General features: G+C 65.3%; 2 protein-coding genes and 1 long non-coding RNA gene across 7 annotated transcripts in view; 1 reads left to right on the top strand and 2 right to left on the bottom strand.

Moving 5' to 3' along the window:
• The window catches only part of PWWP2B (PWWP domain containing 2B), a 27,986-nt gene extending 10,778 nt beyond the window's left edge, over positions 1-17,208 (bottom strand). Inside the window, exons 1-2 of one of the 5 annotated variants that reach the window (XM_047701560.1) lie at positions 17,185-17,208; positions 2,148-3,754 (exon numbers count right to left, since the gene is read on the bottom strand). In XM_047701560.1, the coding sequence (XP_047557516.1) occupies positions 2,161-3,648 (1,488 nt within the window). In that variant the 5' untranslated portion in view covers positions 3,649-3,754; positions 17,185-17,208 and the 3' untranslated portion in view covers positions 2,148-2,160. Of the gene's footprint in view, positions 1-2,147; positions 3,755-5,311; positions 5,946-12,509; positions 12,732-13,567; positions 13,688-14,931; positions 15,214-17,184 lie in introns of those variants that run through there. The other 4 variants (XM_047701557.1, XM_047701558.1, XM_047701556.1 and 1 more) reach the window with 4 other exon arrangements.
• LOC125084338 (uncharacterized) lies at positions 866-22,035 on the top strand. Its single transcript, XR_007122609.1, has 4 exons — positions 866-876; positions 16,224-16,233; positions 20,109-20,226; positions 20,749-22,035. It is a non-coding gene; the product is annotated as an uncharacterized LOC125084338 (long non-coding RNA).
• Positions 18,277-22,035, bottom strand: part of LRRC27 (leucine rich repeat containing 27) — a 31,986-nt gene continuing 28,227 nt past the window's right edge. The window contains exon 11 of the mRNA XM_047701561.1: positions 18,277-19,087. Coding sequence (XP_047557517.1) covers positions 18,944-19,087 — 144 coding nt within the window. The 3' untranslated portion in view covers positions 18,277-18,943. The remainder of the gene's footprint in view (positions 19,088-22,035) is intronic.

The raw sequence follows: 22,035 nt of genomic DNA, 5'->3' as shown, positions 1-22,035 counted from the left end.
TTCCACCCCCAAAACACGCAAGTAAAAAGCCAATCAGGCAAAACCACTTTGTGCTTTGGAGCTAAAAAGATTCCGCATCCTACGCTCCCAGAGCTCCATGCCCTGCTGGGGAAGCATGGGAGCAGCCACCGCGGCTGGAGAAAGAGACAGATGGGCACAGAGACAGAGACAGAGAGAGGGAGAGACAGAGAGAGCCAGAGGAGGAGGGAGACAGGGAGGGAGGGAGGCAGGGGGCAAGCTGGGAGGGAATGGAGGAGAGGCCTGTCTGTGGGCACAGCCCTGCAGCCGTGAAACCTGTCTGGCCAGATGCTTCCCTCTGCTTCCCAGTAAACACAGCCAGCCCTGAACACACTGGGCTACATTCTCCAGGAGTGGGTGGGGGCTCCCTGTCCTCCAGGCCACACTGGGGCCCTGGGGGTTGCTCACTGTCCCTAGGAAGCGCCGACTATGACCAGGGACCTGAAGGTCAGTCTTGGGGACTGACTGCTCACCTCGCCGACTGGGGCCCACAGCTCCCAGGAAAGGGGCCGGCGAGAGAGGTGCCTAGGCCCCACACTGACCCCAGACCAAGGCAAAAATGGGACGGTTCTGGCGGGCGGTGAGGCTGGTCGGGCATGGCAAAGGGCACACAGACAGGGAAGACCCCACAGAGGGTCCCCAGCCCCCAGGCCGTGCCTGGAGAAGGAAGACGCATCTGACCTTTCTCTGGACCCGTCCCCCCACGTGAGGTGCCCCCCCCAGTGTGCCCGACTTTAGACCCTCGCTGGCACCATGCAAACAGGTGGCTGCCATGCCCATGTCCCAGCACGAGGACGCAGAGCTCCCAGGGGCTGTGCCTGGTTCCAGAGAGGGCAGGTTTGCGTCTGGACCCGGAGAGTCATTCAGGGCAGTGACCGCCCCTCACACAGGAAGCAGGTTGGGGGAGGGGCGGGAACAAAGCTTCCCGAGTGGCGGCCGTGATCCCGCCGAGGTGCCCTCCTCATCGTCGTTGCTTCCTCAATGCCGGGCCCCCCCAGTCCATGTGGCACAGCAGCGAGGGGTCACACCAGGTGCCCCACAAAGGCCTCCCAGCCACACATCCGCCAGTCCCGCTGAGGCCTGAGGGTTCGAGCTGGGGACTGCAAAGCAAGATGGAGGAGAGGGGCAGGTGGACCAGACTGGGCAAGGTCAGCTGAAGGTCACAGGAATCAAGGCAGAGGCCCAGCTGTGGTGGAGGACCCCTGCTCTGGGCACAGCCCCGCCTCTCTTTCTGTGGGCATTAGAGGACATGGAGTCAGCAAGATGGCAGTGGCCTGACCCTCCACGGGGGAACCCCACCACACACCCTCTGGTCCAGCCCAGGCCACCTACACAGGACCTACCTCCTGCCATGACGAGGCCATGGAGGGGAGTGGGCACTGGGAGGTGCCCACCAGGGACAGGGGCCTGCGGGACACCCCCCACAGCGCAGGCCTCAGAGCGGGTGGCCCAGCACTTCCCCATCTCGGGGCCCCAGGGACACTCATGGCAGGCCGCCTCTGCCCCGCGGCCGCTTCCTGACACCCCCACGTGGTGACCACGGACAGGCTGCCTGGCCTGGTGACAGCTCCAAGGAGGACTCTCCTAAGGCCTGTGGCCAAAGATCCTACAAAGTTCTCCTGGAGGGGGTCAGAGGGCACGACCCCGGCCCAGGGGCAGAGCCCGGAGCCTCCTTGGGGTGCCCAGAGCGCCCAGCCGCCCCAGCCCGGAAACCAGGTGCCCGCCAACGGAGCAGTGTCCACACCGGCCGGCAGGCAGGGTCGGGGGCTGGGGCCCCTACGAGAGTGGCGTCCTCGGGCCCGCAGCTCAGGACCTTCCTTCGTTCTGAGTCAGGACCCAGCTGGGACCAGGAGGGAGAGGGGCCACGGCTCCAGTGCGTCCTCTCAGAGCGAGGGCCGGCGAGGAAGCCCCCTGACGCCCCCGACCCCCTCCGTCTAGACTGCTGTCTACGACCCGCTCCTTTCTCCGGGGGCGGGCACGAGGGCAAGCGGATCTTTGAGACCACACATAGCAGGCCGCTCTGGGCACAGGCTCGGACCCTGCTGCTTTGGAAGCCTCCCTCCTCCTGCGCCCTGCGAGTCTGAGTGACACCGGCCTCTGGCAGAGGGCACAGCCCGGAGCACACTCACCTGGTCGCCAGACCTAGGTCTCAAACTGGGTCAAGAGCTCCCTTATTTCCGGGGCCATGTGCTGCGCGGCGTTGGCGGCCTCCGTGATGGCCTTCCGGTACATTCCCTTCTTCTTACGGTTAAATCGCAGTTTGAAAAACTCCGAGAACGGGGAGAGTTTTGAAGTTGACAAGAACGATGTCGTTGGGGAACCAAACCACGAGACTTTGGCTTCTTGCCAGGAGGGCTCCCCGTCCTCCTTCTGGCTAAGACTGAGGTCAAGCACACGCGCTGGCCACCAGGGGAAACCGTGAATCTTACCCCACACGATGTCCCCCACGGCCACCGTCCTTCCGTCCTCGGTAACGCACTTGGAGACGCTCTGTGTGTGCAGCCTGACCGTGAGCGGCGGGACCGTCTGCCTCGCGTCCTTGGACGAGGACCGCACAGATGCGCTGTCGCCCGACGAGAGGTCACACATGTCTGGCAACGTGACTTCCGAGCTGGACGATTTGGACTCGTCCAGACTGTCGCTGCTCCACACGGACTCGCCGGTGCACCCTGGCCCCCTCCCGGGGCAGGTGGTGAGGAAAGCCAGGCCCTCTTGCCCACGCTGAGCCTGGGCGCTTGGCTTGAAGTCCTCGTCCTCGCCAGAGCTTCCAGAAGAAGAGTCCACGGGCCCACGGCCGGCAGAGCCGTGGCCGAGGAGAGCGGGGGAGCCGGCCCGGGGACCCCGCCCGTGGCCGTTGAGCGCCTCCACCAGCTCGGCCCTGTACACGGGCTCCCGCTCCCCTGCCCCCCGGGGCCAGGGCTTCAAGCGGATCTTGGGGGGCGGCAGGCCGGTGCCAGGGGGCCCGGGACGCGTCAGCTTTAGCTTGGGGATGGAGGCGGGGGGCCCAGCGGGGTCCTGGCCGCCCCCGTGTGGGGCCTGGGAGGGGCAGAAGGGCTCCAGAGACCCGTGCACGCGGGGGGGGATCTCCACCACCTCGCCCGTGCCCTGCGGCGTGCTGAAGGAGATCTTGATGGCCGGGCTCCGAGGCACCCGGGCCTTGTCCTCCTCCCTCTTCTCTCTCTTGCTCCTCCTCATGGCGGTGGCCGCGCTGTCCCCTCCGCCGTCAGGGTTCACGAGCTTGCGGGGTTCTGTGTCAGGGCCGGGGCCGCTGCCCGCCCTGCGGCGCGGCTGAGGGGCAGCTGGGGGGCCGGGGCCAGCCTCGGGGGGATTCAGGGTGCTCTTGCACTTCTCACAGAGCACTTGGCGCGGCCGCAGGCGGATGGGGCTCAGGGCCAGCCGGCCGGGATCACGGTTCCGGGACAGGCGCCGGCGGGTCCTCTTGATGGTCCGGGGCGGCGGCTGTGGTACCCACTGCCGGTAAGTGCTTCTCAGCCAGAGTGGGGGAGGGAAGGGGGCGCCCTCAAAGTACGGCGGGAACGGTGGCACGAAAGGCGGGGGTGGCTTGGGGCCGGTGGTCTCGGGGGCCTGGTCCCCGCAGGGTGCTGGCGGAGGGCCTGTCCCCAGCTGCATCGCCTCTCCGTCCTGCTCCGGGGGGGCCGGGCCGTTGCAGCCGTTGACAGGGGGGTCTTCAGGCTGTGGCAGTGGAGCCGACGGGGGCAGGCCAAAGAGGCCAGACCTGGCAGTGGGGAGACAGAAGGGGACAGTCAGGACCATGAGGACACCGCTGCGTCCAGGCCCCACCCCCAGGGGCCCAGCAGGATCTGGGTGCCAGCTGGTGCCCCGAGCACCTGCAGCTGCCTCCAGGCTCTGGACGGGGCAAACACCCCCACGTGTCCCCGTGTGGGGCATCCTGGGAAGGCCTGTTTTTTAAGGAGTCTGGGGCCAACATGGAGGCCACCTCTCGGGTCCGTCAGGCACTGATGTCCGCGCCTTGGCTCCTGCGGGTTTGCAGCTGGAGGCCTCCCAAGACCCGGCGCAGGCACACAGGCCCTAGAAGGCTGAGAACAGGGTCTGGGGAGTCCGGGGTGCTGACATGGCCTGACTGGGCCCCGGGTCACGGGCCTTGTGCACCCACTTCTTTTCTCCCTGAGGGAAGACCTCAAGCAGGCTCACTATGGGCCCAGGTGGCTGCCGTGGGGTGGGTGTGTGTGTGTGTGTGTCTGGCGTTGGAGGCTGCAATGGTGGCCATGGAGAGAGGACAGGAGTCAGAGCCCCGGGTCTAGGAGAGGGCTTGCTCCCTCCTAAATGCTGAGTTGGTCTCAGCAGTCTCCACTGCCCACAGGTGAGGGGGGGCATCCACTCCACCCCTGACCAGCACAACCTCAAAAGACCACCCTTCCCGCCTGGCACCCCCAGGCCCTTCCCGCAGGACCTCCAGCTCCAGGAGGGGAGTAGACCAAGCAGCACCGACAAGACTACGTTGACCCACGGGAAGGGGATGAGAGAGGGCAGGAGACCCATGTTCCTCCTATGAAGACCCACAGCCAAGGCCAAGGGCAGGGCAGCTGCCCCAGGGCTCCCCAGCTGGGACCTGCCTGGCGAGAGGCCTGCTCTCGCCCTCCGTGAAGTGCTGGACCACGCAGTGTCCCCCGTGCAGACCGCTGGGCACCTGGGGGGGGCAGGGTCATTGTTGAAAGTCAGTGAGAGAGCCCCTCCCAGAGCAGAGGGCCAGCCCGGAGGCCCTGTGCTGGGAGTGTCGCAGCATCTAATTCCCCAGCGACCCACGCTGCCGCAGGAGAACATCCACATGGTGAGAAAACAACCCAAACGGCAGCGAGCGAGCACGTGTGACTTTCCCACAAATGTGATGTCGTCGGTGAGATCGCTTCAGCCAAACGCCGTTATCTTTGGAGCAGGAACGCAGACTTCCGCCAGGCCGCGGGAAACGAGGCTCAGAACACGGCTTCGGCCCTCGCTTGATCTGACCGGGTGGGAAGGACAGAGGGACTCTGCCGCGGTTCCGTCTCCAGGCGGTTTCCCCATCCGCTGCTCTCCCGGAGAATGAGCTCAGAGGGGCCGACCGCCCACGCCATCACGGCCCCCGCACGGTCCCCAAGCGCCAGGGCTGGAAGCCCGGAGGCCCCGCCTTGCCACGGTCCTCACAGCCACGGGGTCGGCGCGCTAACAAATGTGGGGGCACGTGGCGTGCGAATGCCGCCCCGTTGTTTAATTCAAGCTCACAGCAAAAGCCCAGAGACACAGTTTTCCTCTTTCCCATCAGGTTCCCATTTACTTGTGACCGTGCCCGAATCTAAAGTCTTCATGGGGGGGCAAGGGGTTCACGTCTTCTCTTCATGACCAGAGAGTCTGGCAAACACGGGTCCATGGCCACCTGGCCCTGGGCAGCCTGCCCTTCGTGTGGCCAGAGGTGACCTGTAACCTGTAGCCACGAGGGAGGGAGAAGCAGGGAAGCAGCAGGGTCATGTGGGGAGGGGGAAGTCCAAGCTCCCGCAGTCCTCTGCCACCCTCCTCTGGGCACATGGCTCTTCACCTGCCCTATGGCCTGGGACGACCGGGTGGTCCCACCGGGACCTGGTGTCCATGCTGCGTCCCAGGTGACCACGGCCGCAGCAGGGTCCTCTCCCTCCACGTGTGCTGGCCGCGTGTGCTGGCCGCGTGTGCTGGCCTCGTGTGCACACGGCTTCCTGCACCTCAGCTGCCACGGGAAGCCAGCACGGCAGGGTTTCCACACCGGGGTGGGCTCAGACTCTCGGGGACCAGAGGTGGGAAAGGGGGCCCCAGGGTCATGCCCTCACCTGGCACTGGGTGTGCGGACCCCACGGCCCAGTGGCCACCACGGGTTTTCTAAGTCAGGATTTACCCTTGCTCGTGTTTGGATCACCCTGGTGGCCACCCCCCATTCCCCACCGCACCCCATCCCACCCCACCCTGGGGGCTGGGACAGACGCCGCACAGACCCCGGACCCGAACAGCTGCTGTGTGGCCCACGAAGGAGAGTCTGCCGGAGTCCGGCTGTGGGAGCTAAGACCCCGCCCAAAGCTGCCCCCACCCCACCCGCGGTGGTGACAGGCAGGTGTGTCCACAAACCTCAGCCCGAGTCCTCAGCCCCAGAACGGTGGCTGGACTCCGCACCCAAACAGCCCCAGCTCTTCCACCAGGTGTCCAAAAGCAGCCGAGGATTCTGAGCGCCGAACCCCGGCACTCACACCATGGCACGTGCGTGCGTGCACACACACGCACACGCACACGCATGCGCACACACGCACACGCACACGCATGCACACACACGCACACGCACACGCATGCGCATGCGCACACACGCACACGCATGCGCACACACGCACACGCACACGCATGCGCACACACACGCACACGCACACGCACAGGCATTCCTCCCCGAGCTCCTGGCCAGCAGGCTCACTGCCCCTTGCTGCTAGGGTGTCAGGATCCCCTCCGGTAGCCCACGGCCCCCTAGGAAGGGCTTCCAAGGGGAGAGAAGGGTGGCCACGGTGCCCTGCCAGACGGGGACATTGAGAGGACAGAGTGCAGGAGGCCCCACAGGAGCCCCTCACGGGATAGTGTCAGCCCCGCAGGGAGCGCCCAGATGGCGCACTGGGCCCTACACTCAGCGGGTACCCCAGCTGAGGCTGAGAACGGAGCACCCCAACTCCACCCTGTGGGCGTGGGAGAAGGGCTGCAGGGAAGGCTGCGGGACCTCCAAGAAGACACCCTGTCAGCAGGTCCCTAGACCAAGGGGGTCCCACAGATGAGGAGGGGTCCACGTGCCCGGCAGGATCCACACTGCTCAGACCTGGACGGCTGTTCCCAAGGCCCCCGAAGCCCACTTCCCGCCCATCTTTGCAGGCACTCAGACCGTGAATGGGACATTCACTCACACCCGTCCCTTCGTCTGCGTCCGCATGGACCCCCAGGCTTCTTCGCTGTCACCCTGCTCAGAACCAGCGCAGACCCACTCGTGAGACTCCCCTGTCCCCAGCCCGAGTCTGTGCGGGTGCAGACCCCTCCTGCCGGGCTGGGGTCCAGGGCACCCCAGGGGCAAAACCCCTGGGCAGCCCCTTTCCCATCACCCCCCACCCAAACCAACCTATCGTCCCCCCAGGACTCTCCTCTGTAGGAGCTAGCCCACCCTGGGGCTCTGCCGTCCTCTCCCCCTACAGGTAGGCTGGGGCAGGAGGGAGGCGGTGGGGGCAGGGGGGCAGGGGTGGAAAGTCACCTTATCCCTGAAGGCCCCAAAGCTGGGGTCCAGGGAGGTTTTTGCTCCCCGTTTATGGCACACACACACCCCTCAGGGAGTCCCTGAATGTTTAGGACAGAGATCCAGGCCCCGACCTGAGCCAGAGCGCTAAGTCCTGGCGCCTGGGCACAGGCCAGGTCAGTCAGTGACCCCTCCCTGCCCTAGCAGGTCAAACTGGGTACCAGGTTTGGCTTCACAGAGTACTGGAGAGCAGGCGAGTCCCTGCCCTTGTATGCAGGGCCCCTCAGCCTATGGGGGGCTCCTGTCTTGGGCAGGGTGCGGGGGGGGGCAGGGGAGGGCTTCCAGAGGTCAGCTACACGGCAACCCTGCTGAGGACCAAGGGGCAGGCCCCGTGACTCCAGCACTGCACAAAGCCACACTTCCTTCCCAGAGCGGCCTGGCCCAGGCCACGCCCACAGCCCTGGTGTGTAAACAGCTGCCCAGGAACAGCTCCGTCCCCACGCTGCCCGTGGAACCCTACACAGCGCCCAGAGACAGACACACGCGTGCGCGAACACGGCATGGCCATTCCCTATTTACGGACTGGACAGGGGTCAGAGGGAAGCCAGGACACCCCGTGGGCCCTGAGACCATCGGGATCTGAGCTCACGTCCAGGCGCACAGACAGCATGAGCCACCCTTCCTGGGGGGGTCTCAGCACCCAGCCCCGTGTGGCGACCTCCACTGGATTCCGGAGCACCAGGCGTGGCACCACCCGGTGGCTCGCCCGCAGGGCCCAACTCCTCAGTGAGGCCAGGCTGTGTGGACATGGGCTGGTGCCAGGGGAAGGAGGCCCAGTCAGCCTGGCAGCGGCCCACAGGTGACACCACAGGGCCTTGGCCGGAGCGGGCCGGAGAGACAGCCTGCCAGGCCCCCCGTGGTCCTGCCCTCCACCATGCTGAGGGACCCCCCAGCCCCCACTGGCTCCCTGCCCAAGGACAGAGAGGTGTGGGGGAGGGGCCCCAGGGGCTGGGGGGCCAGGCTGGCCAAGGTCTCTGTGCAGGAAACTGGGGGACCCTGAAACAAAGCTCAACAAGGCGTCCTTGGGAGCTGGAGGAGGGGCAGACAGCCTCAGCTCCTCGGAAAGCCTGGAGACACCCAGAGCTCAGCAGACGCTAACGAACAGGGGTCAGACGCAAAAGCAGAGTGGTTCTTCCCCGGAGGGCCCGCACTTGGCTGAGACTAAAGCATGGCCATTCGCAGGGACACGGGGCAGAGAAGCAGTCTGGCCCGCAGTCCTTGGCAGGAGACCCACGGCCCGCCTCAGCTCCCCCACCCCCGCTGAGGTCTCACCCATGCAACCAGCTCAGCAAAGCCCCGGAGCAGCCCAGGCCTGAGCTGGCCCGCGGCCAGGAGGAGCCGGCCCGGCCGCCCGCCAGAGCTCCCAGCCTCCCCTGCGGCCTCCCTGCTCTGCAGACTTGGGACCCAAGTGGCTGTGGAGCCTGACAGCCGCCTCTGACCCCAGACGGCTCCACGCTTACCCTGGACCTCCCTTCCTCATCCTCCCATGGGGAGAGGCTACCCTGGTGTCCAGTAAGGGGTGAAGAAACGTGGCTTCAGGACCAGAAACACCCCCGGGGGCCGACCCAGGAGCCTGCGGGAGCAGCTGGAGCCAGGAGCCTACGGCCTCGGGCAGGCCAGAGTCCGGACGGCGAGACCCGCTCTGAGGCCGGGCTCCCTGTGTTCCACATGTTGGTTTAGAAAATACGCCGCGGTCTCTCTCCCCCTTGCAGCCCCGACAGACGGCAGCAGCGGGCTCGGTGGGAAAGGAAGGGCAGCCTTGCGGGGCCTCCGGGTCCCCCTCTGCTCAGGGAGTTGGGGAAAACGGGTTAGCTTGGGAAGTCACAGCCTGGACACCAGCACGGCCCCTCGTCTAGGTAGAGCCAGCATCTCTGGGGCAAGCTAGGGGGCCAGGCTAGCACATCTGCCCCCTCCCCCTGACCTGTGTCCTGGACTCAAAAAGGTTAGCCACCACCAGCAACTGCCTTCGTCCCTTCTCTGCCCTCAGGTGGCTCCACCGGTCCACACTCCCTCATGACCTCCATACTGGCCAGGTCCCCTGTGTGGCGGCTGTCTGCCTGCTGCAGATCGGGCCACCCTCTGCCACCCCGGGCACCTTGCTCTCCGTCCCCACGGCTCCCTGAGGACAGGGAAGCTATGCCCAATGTCCGTCCACATCTGTCCAGTGACCCATCCCAGGACCGGCCGCCAGTGGGAGTGTGCCCAGGATGGAATGAGGGTGCTGTGCTGCCCAGGGACCGGCCTGCTGGGGCTCCTGACCGGCTGCCCACAGACACTGGAGTCCCAGCCACGCAGGGTGGGGTGTGGGTCACAGAGGCCCAGGAGCCCCGCATGCTAATAGTGCCCTAGGTCACTCACAGCTAGGCGCTTCTGACAAACACCGGCCCCCACATGAAGGCTGGGGCCTCGGGGCTGGCCAGGCCTGATGGGCGGCTCGTCCTCACTCCTGCTGTCCAGGCGACCTTCCCTCACCACTCTGGGCCTCTGCCTCGGCCACGGCCACCTCCCCTGGGGAGGGTACTCCACCGGAGGTGCTCCCCCAAACCACCCACAGAATGATGCCTATGCCCACCCTGCCCCCGCCTGGAAGTCGGAGCCTGTGGGGTCCAGGCAGGCCTGGGTCACCTGTACCCTTACTGCCCCAGAATGAACCATGGCCTGTGGGGACCCTGGAGGGACAGTGCTGTGCTTAGTGGGATGCCTGCACTCAGCCTGGGTGCACAGTGGGGAGGCAGTGAGCGCAGGGGCCGGGGGGGATGCATGAGGGTCCGTGGGGCATCTTCCTTCAGATCACAAAGCAGCTTGGCCGCAGGATCGAGCCTCGGGTGGGAGGAGGCTGGCCCTGGCACGACAGCTTCACACACTTGATGACACCTCGGGGGCCTCTGGGAGCTCCTCTCCTCTGTGAACACTTGGGGAGGAGCACCCACCTCCCAGGGTGCCAAGGGAGGGGAAGCCACGTCCCAAAGGCCCATGAGTCACCCTGTTTGCTGGGCCCTGCTCCAGGAGAGAGAACGGGACCTGCTCGAAGGGCCCCTCCCTTGGGACTGCTCCGTCCCTGCCGGGGACGCTGGCAATGATTTACCGCCCTGTGGGGCTCCCTGTTCCCCAGGTCTGCACACCAGCTCTGGAGGCCGCTGATAAACGAGTTACTGGCACGTGCCTGGCCGCGCACCATGGGGACACTGACGGCTGCAGCCGGGCCACCCTGAACACACTCGGCCCAACCCCACTGCACCGGGACCCGCAGGCTCCCAGCCTCGGCCCCCAGCTGCCCGGCCCAGCTGTGCAGCGCCCACACCTGGGATGGGGCCCCCACCGCGGGACTGACCTGCCACTGTCACAAATGGGGGGGAGGCACTGAGGAGAAACTGGCCTTGGGAGGGCGAGGACCCTGAAGCTCGAGGCCCCCACCTTCCCACACAGCCAGGCCAGGCCGCAGCTGCTGAAAGACCCGGCGGGATGAAGCGCTGGAAACAGAAGCCTCGAGCTCTAACACTGTGGGCTGAGAACAGAAGCCAGGGGGAAGCCAGGGTGCTGAGTAAAGGGGAGACGAGGGCAGCCAGGGGCAGTGTGGGGACAGAGCCGCAGTGGGCTGGGGGTGCCAGGGCCACAGCGGGAGGCCGCAGGGAGCAGAATGGCACCTGGCAAGGCCCGGGTTCTCTGGGTGGCTCCCGGTACTGCTGAGCGTGGCCATGGCAGGGCTGATGCCCAGGAGTCTATGGCTACCCATTCCCAGGCTGGGGATCCCAGCCTGGTGGCCTTCTTTCCAGCAGGGGAGCACTGGTCTCCCAGCCAGGTTGGCCCCAGCCTGGGCAGGGGATGGCAGCCAGAGGCAGATGGAAAGGGAGGCCAGGCTGCCTCCTCTACACACAGTGCCCTCCTCAAGTCAGAGGGGCCCACAGCCTTCCTTTCCTGAGCTGGGAAGCCCAGAAAACGGAGGGGGTCCTCTGGTGCAGCTGCCCCTCTCCGAGGAGAAGGAAAGGCCCAGCCAGGCACAGTCCGGCACAGACCCAGTTGTGGGAACAGGCCCAGGCTGGCCGTCCTGCCTGAGGGGGAAGAGGTGGACGTCAGTGGCAGCCCCCCACTCCCACCCCTCGGGCCCCCAAGCACTCTCGGTGGCAGCCAGGGTCGAGCGGGGCCACAGTCACCCAGGGAGGCCATATGTTAAATCACATGACTTTGGCATAAATGGCTTCTGGCACATCTAGCGAAGAGATAATGCCAGCAGGGTAACTGGTGAAGAGTGATGGTCTTCCTGCCGCCGCACAACTGCGACAAAATCTGGGCCCACAGAGGGAAAAAGTTGGGCCTCTGCAACGGGACCCATTTATTCTCCACAGCCTGGAGATAGGGCCCAGCAGGAGCGCCAAGACATTAGTGTCTGATTAATGCCTAATCATTTATCTGTGCGACAGCTCTACCATGTGACACTGTATCCAGGAGACTCTTCCTGCGGCTGAGTCCCTGCAGCGGGCGCACAGGTGCGAACCGGGGTGGTGTGCCCCCAGGCCTGCGGGGGACCCCCTCCGGCCTCAGAAAGCAGGGCTCCCGCCGCCGCCCCCTGCCCAGCAACCCCGCCTGCGCGTTTTCACTCCTCCACAGCCAGGGCCCACCCCCCCAACACTGTTTTCAAATCGCACCGCTGGACACAACTGCTCGCCAGCAACCCTGAGCCCCGAGTGCCTCCCAGGAGCCCCGGGGGGGAGGGGCGGGGCACTGGGCAGGGCACCCCGCTCGCGAGGGGCTGGCAGGGCAGGTCGCGCGCGCATCTGCGCCCACTGCCCCGCCGCCCCCCAGCCGATGACAATTCTGAAAACAGCCGGATTCAACAGTGCGTCTGAACAAAGAAAAGTGCGTTAATTATGGCAGACGTGCGGAGTTCGGCGGCCGGCGGCACACGGCGGCGGTGCGGGGACTCGGGCTACGCGCCCCGCGCCGGGCCCCCCTCGGCGCCCACCGCCGCTCCCGCCCGCGAGTCGCGGCGACTTTGAGAGCCACTTTGGCCCCCCGAGTGGCGGCCGCGCTCGCGCGCCCCGGGGCCCCGCGCTCGGGAAACCGAAAGCGGGCGCCGGCGCCGCGCCGCCCCCGCCCTGGAGCCGGTCCGGGCCCTGGGCCCCGCCGGCGGGGCGGGGGCGGCGGCGTCCCGGGAGACTCGGGGCGCCCCGGGGCCCGCGCCCCCGCCCCCGCTCACTTTTTCGTGCAGTCCAGCAGGATCCCGGCGAAGCTGCGCCCGCCGCAGCTCACGGTGACCAGCAGCGCGCCGTTGACGACCTGCTCCACCCGCACCGGCAGCCGGCAGCCGGCCCGCGGCTCCATGCTCCCGCCGCGCCCCGGCCCGCGCGCCCCCGCCCCCGCCCCGCCGCCGCCGCCGGGTCAGCCCGCGCGTGACGCCGCCCGCCGGCCGCCTGACGTCACAAAGCTCCGCTCGGGGCGGCCACCGCGAGCGGGCCGGGGCGGCGGGAGGGGCGCGCGGGGCACCCCCGCCCGCGGACGCGGGCCGCAGCCGGGCGCCTCGGAGGCGGCGCGGAAGCGCACTGCGGACCCCGGGACGGGGCCGGGCTGCGCCCTCCCCGGGGCCCCGCGGTCGCGAGCGCCCCCCCAGAGGACGTGCGGGCCGGAGCTCAGGACCCCCGCTCCGGGGCCAGCCCCCACCCCCCACTCCCGGCCCTGCCCGGCCCTCCGCCCCCCCGCGGCCCCGCGCCCCCCGCCTCGGGTCAGGCGCCGGGTGGCCACCCGGCACTGCGGGGAGGAAGTCCCGGCAACGCCAGCAGGAAGCCGGTCGGGCCGGGCCGAGGAGACGCGGGCGCCGAGGGGACACGGGCGGGCGCCCTGCGGAGGGGGCACCTGGCGACCCTCGCGTGCTCGGCGCCGCCCCTGGTGCCCAGAGGGCGCGTGCCTGGCTCAGGGCTGCCTGTGCGCCTGACGGCGACCCGCGACGGCGTTGGGGAGGGTGACCCGTCCGCAGGTCTCCGTCGCGCGCCCCGGGGTCGCTGGGGAAACAGCGGGTTCTCTGCGACCCCGCCGCACCCAGAGAGGCAGGGGCCCCACGGGGCGTTCCCAGCGGAAAGGACCGTCTTTCCCGAGCGAGAGCGCGGCTCCCCACGCGCGAAGCTGGCCGGCTGGGGGAATGGGAGGTGCAGGCGCCCAGCGGACGTGGGCCCCACCCGGGACCCCTCCCGCGGCCCTGTGCTCCCGCGCGCCTCCAGCCGGGCAGAACTCGACCGTGCCGAGCCTTTGCGCATCCCGCACCTGGCTCGGGACCCCGTAACTGGCAGAGCCCCCAGGGCGGGCCTGTTGCGGTGACCCCGCCCGGGACCAACCCCGCCCGGCAGGACCAGCAGGTCCCCTGAGCCGGGCTCGCTGCGCCTGGCTGGGCGCAGGAGATGGGCGGGTGGTTGGGTTGTCCTGACGACCCGGACGCCGCCAGGCCCCGCCCCCCACCTCCCCCCTCCCGCCCCGCCCCGCTCGGACCTGCGCCTTGGCCGCCACCCCTGGCGCCGCCGGGGACTGTCGGGGCGGCGGGTGGCGCCGCTCCTCCTCGCCCTCCAGCGGCGGCCTCCCGGCGCGGGGAGCAGGCAGAGGGGAGCCTGGGCGGAGTCAGGCAGCCGCCGGGAGCTCGCCGCGCCTCACCGCCCCCGCTTGGACCGGGCTAAAGATCCAACCCAGGGAGCCCTAGGGGAGACCTAGGGTCCAGGGAGCACCTGTTCCCTGTACGGCTGGGTGAGAGGCTTCACGGGGAGGCTTCTGGGATCACAACATGACCACCTGCTCAGGGTCAGCAACCCCCCACCATCCCCGTCACTGTGGGGGCCGCCACAGGGAGCCTCTGCACCCACAGACCTGGGCAGCCTCCCCATTCCAGAGCTGGGCAGGGCTGACTTGGGGGCAGAAATGCCAGGCCGCCCCTGCCGGCACCAGGAGGGGGACTAGCCAGAGGCTGCCTACCTGCTCCACACAGGTGCCAAGCATGCCCCAAATGCCTTCTGGGCCCTGGGGATGCCACTGGGGACCAGCTTGTTGGAGTTTGAGTCAGCTCCAGGACTGCTGGGGACATTCCAGGTGTGAGCATGTCCCCGTGTGCCCAGGGGGCTCCGTGTGGACAGGAGGGAGGCCTCTGGAAGAGGTGCCCTGAGGGGATGCCTGGGTGAGCAGGCAGCCACCAGGGGAGAAGGGGCCCCGCGGGGCAGCCTGGGGAGAGGTGCCGGGCGCTGGGGTGCACAGAAGGGCACCTTCTGAAGGGCAGGCTGTATTGTGGGGAGGTGGGGTCTTCTGGGGTCACTCCCAGGCAGTGGCAGGAGGAGCAGTCTGGGCTGGAGCCTGCTGGGACAGTGCGCTTATGCGGGGGCAGGGAGGGGCCCAGAGAGGGCGTGGAGGGCGTGCGGACCCACGCCGCACAGCTGAGTCAGGGAGCACAGGTGTCTTCTCCCAGCCTCGCCCCCCTGGGTTGTGTGCTCTGTACTTTCTAAGTGGAGTTGGAAGCCACTTTCGGAAACCCATTCTGCACAAGGCAGAACAAAGGGCTCTGCAGGCAGGACTTTGATTTGGACTTTAAAGGGTGACAGCTTGGGGGTCCCGCCCCCCGCAGACCATCCCTCCCAGCCCAGCCAACTCACCTGCTCCCGACCACAGAGCCTCTGTTGAAGACAAATATCCTTAGAAGGGGGTGAATCAGCTCTGTGGGCCTTCGTGCCGACCCCATGTGCTGATTCCTTCCTGACCCAGGCCTCTCCCCTCTAAGTGTCCCCTTCAAAGACGCAGGTTCTAGACAGACCGGCCCCAGGCAGCAGGGACTGAGGGCGGCTGGCCCACTGTGAGCTGTCTAGCAGGGCCATGGGAGAGCTATGGAGTGACCCCCGGCTAAGGGAAAACAGGGCTGCGGCTACCTCCCTCAGTCCCTGGACTTTGTTCCTAAAGCCTCTGCTTTCTGCCTCATGTACTGGGGCCTCCCCCAGGCCTGCCCAGTGCCAAGCCCTTGGCCTGGCCTGCCCAGAGCCCCAGCAGAGTCACCAGGGCTGGCAATCCTGGCCAGAGGTGCAGGGGAGTGGCGTGAAGGGGGACAGGAACCATCTATCACCCTCGCTGGGCTGAGCTGAGTGACCTGGAGCTGGCAGGAGGGGCTCCAGGCAGGGGCTAATCTCTGTGTCCCTGTCCCTGTCCCCTCCGGTGCTGATCTTCAGAGGTCCTCCCAGATTTGCCCCGGCTCCCTGCTGGCATCGTGCACACCCACAGCCCAGCCCCTCCTCCTGCAGGTGTCCTCCTCCCAGACCCTCCCCCACAGGACAGCCCCCCGAGGGCCCCATCCCTGTCCCTTGTCTCACCAGCTGCAGCACTTGCCCACACCCCAGTCCTTCTGTCTCTCCTCAGTGCCCCACAGGGTTTGCTTGTCCAGGCAGCAGCGCCCCCCGCCCCCCCCCCCGAAACAGCCCCGCAGAGCCTGATGCGCAAGAGTCACTAGCCCCTGGGGTGGGGGGTTGGCAGGTGGAGGGACAAGCCGGGGCTGTTGGCCCGGGGTCCTGCCAGGTGGGACTGTGCCCGCAGACGGAACAGAAATGGGGACTCCCAAGGACAGTGGGGTCCAGCCCTGGGGGCGGCTTAGCCTCTGGAAGCCGCCGGCACCCGGACCCAGACCCAGACGTTGGAACGTGGCCCAGCATTCTGGAGGCACAGCATGGAGACAGAGTTGAGTCGTGCGGGGTGTCTCCTGGGGGTGTCCTGACGGCCGGGGCACCCCCCCTTGCCACGTCTTCTCACCAATGACCACCACATGACCCGCAGTGAGAGGCCCACGGAAATTCAGCTTGCGTGAGGCCCCAGGTGGCCTCCTGGGGCCTCATTTTCCTGACACCCATTACCCTCCTCAGACACGTTCTGTGCTGTGGTCCTCAGCAGGCCCCCCACCAGAAAGCGGGGCGTCTGTCTGCTAGAACATCTGCTCTTCCCCACGGAACTCGTAAGTCACCCCCCGAGTTACAGCTCTCAGAGCTCAGAGGTGTCCTCACAGCCCACCTCGCTGAAGGCTCCATCATGCCTCCTGCTCTCAGCCCCCAGGCCTCCCGAGGTCCCCTCCAGGACAGGTACCCCCTCGCCCACGCCCAGAAGGTCAGTGGGGTGGGCAGTATCGCAGGGAGAGGCCTGTGCTGGTCCTTCGGAGCCAAGTCCAGGGGACAGCATTCCCGGGCACACACCCAACCTTCCTGCAGTGACTGCGGAAAACCTCTGGCCAGCCCTGGAGGTCACGTCCCAGCATGCCCACCCCCACGTCTGCACCGCACTCCATACAGCAACACAGCGATGGCGTCCCACTAGGACGACGAGGATGGGGCCCCGCTGGGAGCACGGGGATTCGGGCCCCACGGGGAGGATAGGATGGGCCCCACCAGGAGCATGGGGATGGGCATGGCAGGCCTCCACCTCCAGCGTCCCACACCAGGGAGAAGTGGAGGTTATGGTCTCATGCTGGGAGGTAGGGGGTGTTTTCCCAGTGAGCTCTGCTTCTCATGATCCTCTGGCTCCCCAGGGACATGGCCAGCTGTTCTCAGCCCCATAACGTGCCTTTCTGTGTACTGGGAAACATGTAGCCCCAAGCCCTGAGACCCGGCGTTCTGCCCTGCGGGAATGGTGCAAAGAGCCAGCCTCAGTCTGGACACCCAAGAGGACAGACACCAGGAGCCACAGTGGCCCGTGAACCCCATGGACGCCCCGACCCAGTCCAGCAGCACCGCCAGCCCCTGCTGACACGGCACGACCTCCGTTAGACCTGGCGTGGGGGCCCCACCCTGACCCGCACACCGCAGAGAGCCTAGGTCTGGTCCTGCTCCTCTCAGCAGGCCAGCCGTCCCCCTACCCTGATGACCACCTGTGGTTACCTGAAAGTACCTCTGCCCACGAGGCCTGGGGCCACGTCTTAGCCAGACTGCCACACTGTGGGCTTCTGAGACCCAGATGCGGGGGCAGGAACATTTCTCCTGGGCTGGCTGGTGGCCAGGTGGGGGATAGCGAAGGGCGCCTGCTCCCGACAGCATGGGTGGCTGGTGGGAAGAGAGGGGGCCACAGCCGTGGGCCAGGCATGACCCTCCCGAGACCCTGGCCTCTGAGGAAGCCTAGGATGTCACGATGCAGGTGCCTGGTCAAGGTGGGCGGGCAGATGCCCCCCGACATCAGCCTGTGGGGTGGCCCTGCCCCGGCCCTGGGGACAGGCAGTTGCCCTCCTTGGTGTGTGCCCTGGGAGAGCCCAGCCTCTGCCCTGCCCTCTGAGCCCCAGAACTAACCCGAGGCGCCACCTGCAGGAAAACTGGGGTCACGGCCCCGAGGCCTGCTGGGTATGTGTGCAGGGCCATGGCTCTGCTCCGGGAGCAGGCCCGGGGTGGGGACAACAGGCCACGGCCCCCACCATCCCACCTCCCAGTACAATCTCTGCTCCCTGCCGGGGGGGGGCCTCCTGGCCCTTCCTTCAGCTCTTCCTCCCTCCCCCCTCCCAGGGCTGCTGGGCAGAGGAGGGGGTCCTAGGACACACCGTCCAGGCCATCAGGCACAGGAACTAGGGAAGGGGAGACATGAACACGCAGCAGGGTGGGGGGCACGAGGACGTCGGTCAGGGGCCAGGAAGGGCTCCCCTGCCCCAGGCCAAGTCTACAAGGCCCCTGCCAGGAGCAGGGCCAAGCTAGGACGGGTCTCTAGTCTGACCCGTACTGGCCCGAATTCCTGCAGCGTCACAAGGCATGGCCGGTCATCTCTGCCCGTCATCCCAACAGCCCGTTCTTAGGAGGAGGGAGAAGGAAACCGCTGGCTAAGCCAGGGGAGGGTAAGAATGAGGGGTGAGGAGTGTCCCTGGGAAGGCGGCCTCTGCCCCAGGCTCCCTCCCCTCTAGGCCAATCCACCCGCCTCCCCTGGAGCTTGGGGGTAGGGCAAGCTCTGGAGGCTGTGTGGGGTCCCCAGTGAGAGACTAGCTGGTGACCAGGGGCTGGTGGGGGTCACTGGACCCAAGGCCTGGTCTAACCACCTCCCTCCCACCCAGAGGTCAAGGAGCTGAGAAGTCAAATGAAGGACATTTTCAAGGTTAAGGCCTGGAATTTATTTAACGCTCAACCAGCCGGCCCTGCAGTGAGGAAGCCAGGCCGGGCCTTGCCGGGCCTGGGTGAGTAGGGCTGCAAAGGGCGGGGGCAGAGATGGGCCAGCAGGAAGGGGAGGCCACGGGAGAGGAGCAGTGCAGGGGTGGGGGGGGGCCGGGAGGGCGCTCACAGACTTCCGACCGCCCCCCCTCCCCCACCGAAACGCAGGAGTCAGTGGACACAAGGTCACATGGGTGACCGGGGCGGCAGGGGTGCGGGGAACAGGGACTGACACACAAACACGCCGCCCACCTGATCGGCAGAGACAGGGGCCCGGGAGGGAAAACCTCATGGCCGGTTCCCAGACTCTCTCCTTTAATCCAGCTTAAACCCTGCACAGCCTTCAAAGAGACGCAGACGAGGCCGTGAGAGGCAGCCCTGGTGGCGTCGGAACCCCCGGACACACGTGGAAGGGGCCCCGGTGGGCCCTGGAGCGGCTCAACCAGCTTCTCGGGACTGAAGGTTCCGGCACAAGCGTCCTCGCTCTGCAGTGTCTGTCGGTGTCCTCGGACTCAGACTACTTCAGGTCACACCACGTACCGCAAGGCCGGGAGGCAGGCGGCCGGAGTGGCCGGTGTCCGGCGAGAGCGCCCAGCCGGTGGCTTCGCGTCCAAGTCGGCCCCAGGCTCACGGGCCTCGCTTCGTCCTGCAGCTTTCTAGCCTTTTGGGAGAAAGGGAGGGGTGAGAGTGAGCGGGCGGCGGGGCCTGCGCGAAGGCAGGGCTGCGGTCCAGACGCACGGACCAGCGCACAGGCCAGCAGCACTCTGGCCCCGGGGCCGGAGCCCGCCTTCCCCAAGGGCCCTACTCGTCCTGGGCTGCTGAGCAGTGGGGCCAGCTGAGCACGCCCTCTGTCCCTCGGCGGACAGCGGTCTCTTCTGTCAGCCGTGAGCTGCTCCTCCTGGGGTCCCCATCAGGGCCCTGCCTGGCAGCTGTCGGAGTAAGCGCCCGGCGAGGGAGGGATAGAGGCGCTCCTGCTCGCACGGCCAGGGTCGTCCCATCCCTGCCCACGATCCCCCTCCCGAGACTCACGCCTGACCCGAGAGGGCAGGGCTGCAACTGCCCCCTCGCCCCACAGACACAGCCACAGGACCAGGGGTCCCTGACCGCGGAGGGAGATCCCACGTTCCTCGCCAGTCTGGGGGTCCTTGGGGGGACGGAGTGGCCAGCATCAAGGAGCAGGTCTTTCCTGCCTCTGCCCTGAGAGACGCTGGCCAATGGGAACCTGTGTTTGCGGCACTGTGCCTGTCCCATCCCCCAAGGAGGGGCCTGTCCTCCGTGCTCCCCTGTGTTCCTCTGTTTGGCCTCCCTGGGGTGTGACCTGGACCCCGCCTGCAGCCCAGGCACTGGAGGTCCCTGCGTATAGAGCCATCACAACCGGAGGTGACGGGAACGTTCAGGTAATGTCACGAAGACTAGGAGAGCTCTCTACCTGCCCACTGTGGCACGTGGGATTCGGGGCGCCAGCCCTGCACGGCCCCAAATCCGCGGGTAACTCTTCATTCCCCCAAACTTCGTAAAGAGCCCACTACTGGCCAGAGCCATGGTCCACTAGTACGTGCTGTGTGCGCCATATGGGTTCTCCCAGGAAAGATGACCCTTACTGCGCCATCCCAGAGATGACACGCCCTGGCGAGGGTGCACCAGGGTTGCCCCCGGGGCGACTGTAGTTGCTGCCCAGCCAGCAAGTGTTCCTGGTGACGGAGTAAAGCCGCTGCAGACATCCGTGAGCAGCTTTAGCGGGGACCGAAGTTTTCAGCTCTTCCAGGTAACTGCCAAGGAGCACAACTGCTGAGTCTCAAGGTAAGAGTACATTTGATTCTGTAACAAATTACCAAACTGTCGTCCCAAGTGCTGGCACAGTCCCGCATCCCCACCAGCAGTGAACGAGAGCTCCTGCTGCTCATACCCTCACCGGCCTCTGGCGGGTCAGTGACTAGGGTTAGAGCCGTCTGCATGCATGCCAGTGCTATCTCTTCATTTTAACATGCAGTCCCCTAATCCACTAGCGGCATCTTTTCCAGCGCTTCATGCCTCTGCATTTATTTTGGGGAGGCGTCTACTCAGACCGGATGCTTGAACTCTGTTTGTTTTCTTTCTACAGTCTGGGTAGCAGCCCTTTATCTGGTGGTGTGTTTTGCAAGTATTTTCTCCAAGTTTCTGGCTTGTCTTATTCTTTTCACAACATCTTTCATAGAGAAAACATTTTATATTTTAAAAGAAGTCAAGTTATCAATTTTTTGTGCAAAACCTTTGGTGGTGTTCTATGTAAAAACTCCCTGCCAACCCGAGGTCACCTGCCCTTTCTCCTGTTGTATTTCCCAGTGTTGCTGTTTCACGTCTTACATTTTGGTCTGTGATGCACTTTGGGTCAGCTTCCGTGAAGGTGCGCGGTCTGGCTCTCGACTCCTCATCTCGCACGTGTCCCAGCACCATCTGCTGAAGACGCCGTCTTCGCTCCTCTGTGCCGCCTTCGCTCCTGTCGAACGTCAGTCTCTGCACTCACTGGGTCTGTTTCTCTGGTGCACTGGCCCGTCTGTCTACTTCTCACCAACGCCACACCGTCCCGACTACCGCACTTGCAGGGAGCCTTGAGGCCGGGTAACGCCAGTCTCCCAACTTGTGCTTCCCCTTCAGTGTCCGTGTGATTCTGAGCCCGTGTGTCCTCTCCATCCACACGTCAGCATCGGGCTGTCGAGAGCCGCAGCACAGCTTGCTGGGATCTTGACTGGGACGGTTTGAATCTCTGGTCTCCCCATCCATGAACATGGGATTCCTCTCCACTCACTTGGTTCTTTGATTTTGGCATCAGAGTTTTGTTTTCTCAGATGGATCCTGACATATTTTGTTAGATTTGTATCTAGCACCAGGTGCTAATGTAAATGTTCTTAAATTCAAATCCCACTCAGTTGCGGGTGTACTGGTAAACAATTGGTTATTATATACTAACCTTGGACCCCACAATGTTGCCATGACCACTTCTCAGTTGCAGGAATTTTTTGTCAATTCTTTTGGGTTTTCTACATAGACAATGATGTCATTTGAAAACAAAAACAGTTTTAGCTCTTGCTTCTTAATCTGTGTATCTTTTACCTTTCTTGTCTTGTTGCAAAAGCTAGGACTTCCCATATGATGCTGGAGAGAGATGTTCAGAAGCGACGTCCTTGCCTTGTTCCTGACCTTCAGGGGAAAGGGTGGTTTCTAGTTTCTCACCACGAAGGATGACGTTCACTGTAGCCGTACGTTCCTTATTAAATCGAGGAAGTTCCACTCGTTTCCTAGTTTGCTAAAAGCTGTTATCACAGATAGGGGTTGGTTTTGTCAAATGTTTCTTTCTGCATCCACTGACATGATCATGTTATTTTTCTTCTTTAATGTTACATAAATTCACCTTCAAACGCTGAATCACCCTTGCACACCTGGGATAAACTGCACTTGGTCATGGTGTCTAATTCTTGTTATATGTTGTTAAGTTTCATTTGCTAATTTTTTTGAGGGTTTTTGCATCAACGTTCAGGAGAGAACTGTAGTTCTCCTCTCATGTGACACCTTTGTTCTGTTATCAGGGAAATGCTGGCTTCATGGAATGAATTATGATTTTTTTCCTTCTGT

This window comes from Lutra lutra, chromosome 14 (genome assembly GCF_902655055.1).
Source record: "Lutra lutra chromosome 14, mLutLut1.2, whole genome shotgun sequence".
NCBI lineage: Eukaryota > Metazoa > Chordata > Mammalia > Carnivora > Mustelidae > Lutra > Lutra lutra.
Note: the sequence above shows the minus strand (reverse complement) of the source record. Positions and strands in the feature narration are given on the sequence as shown.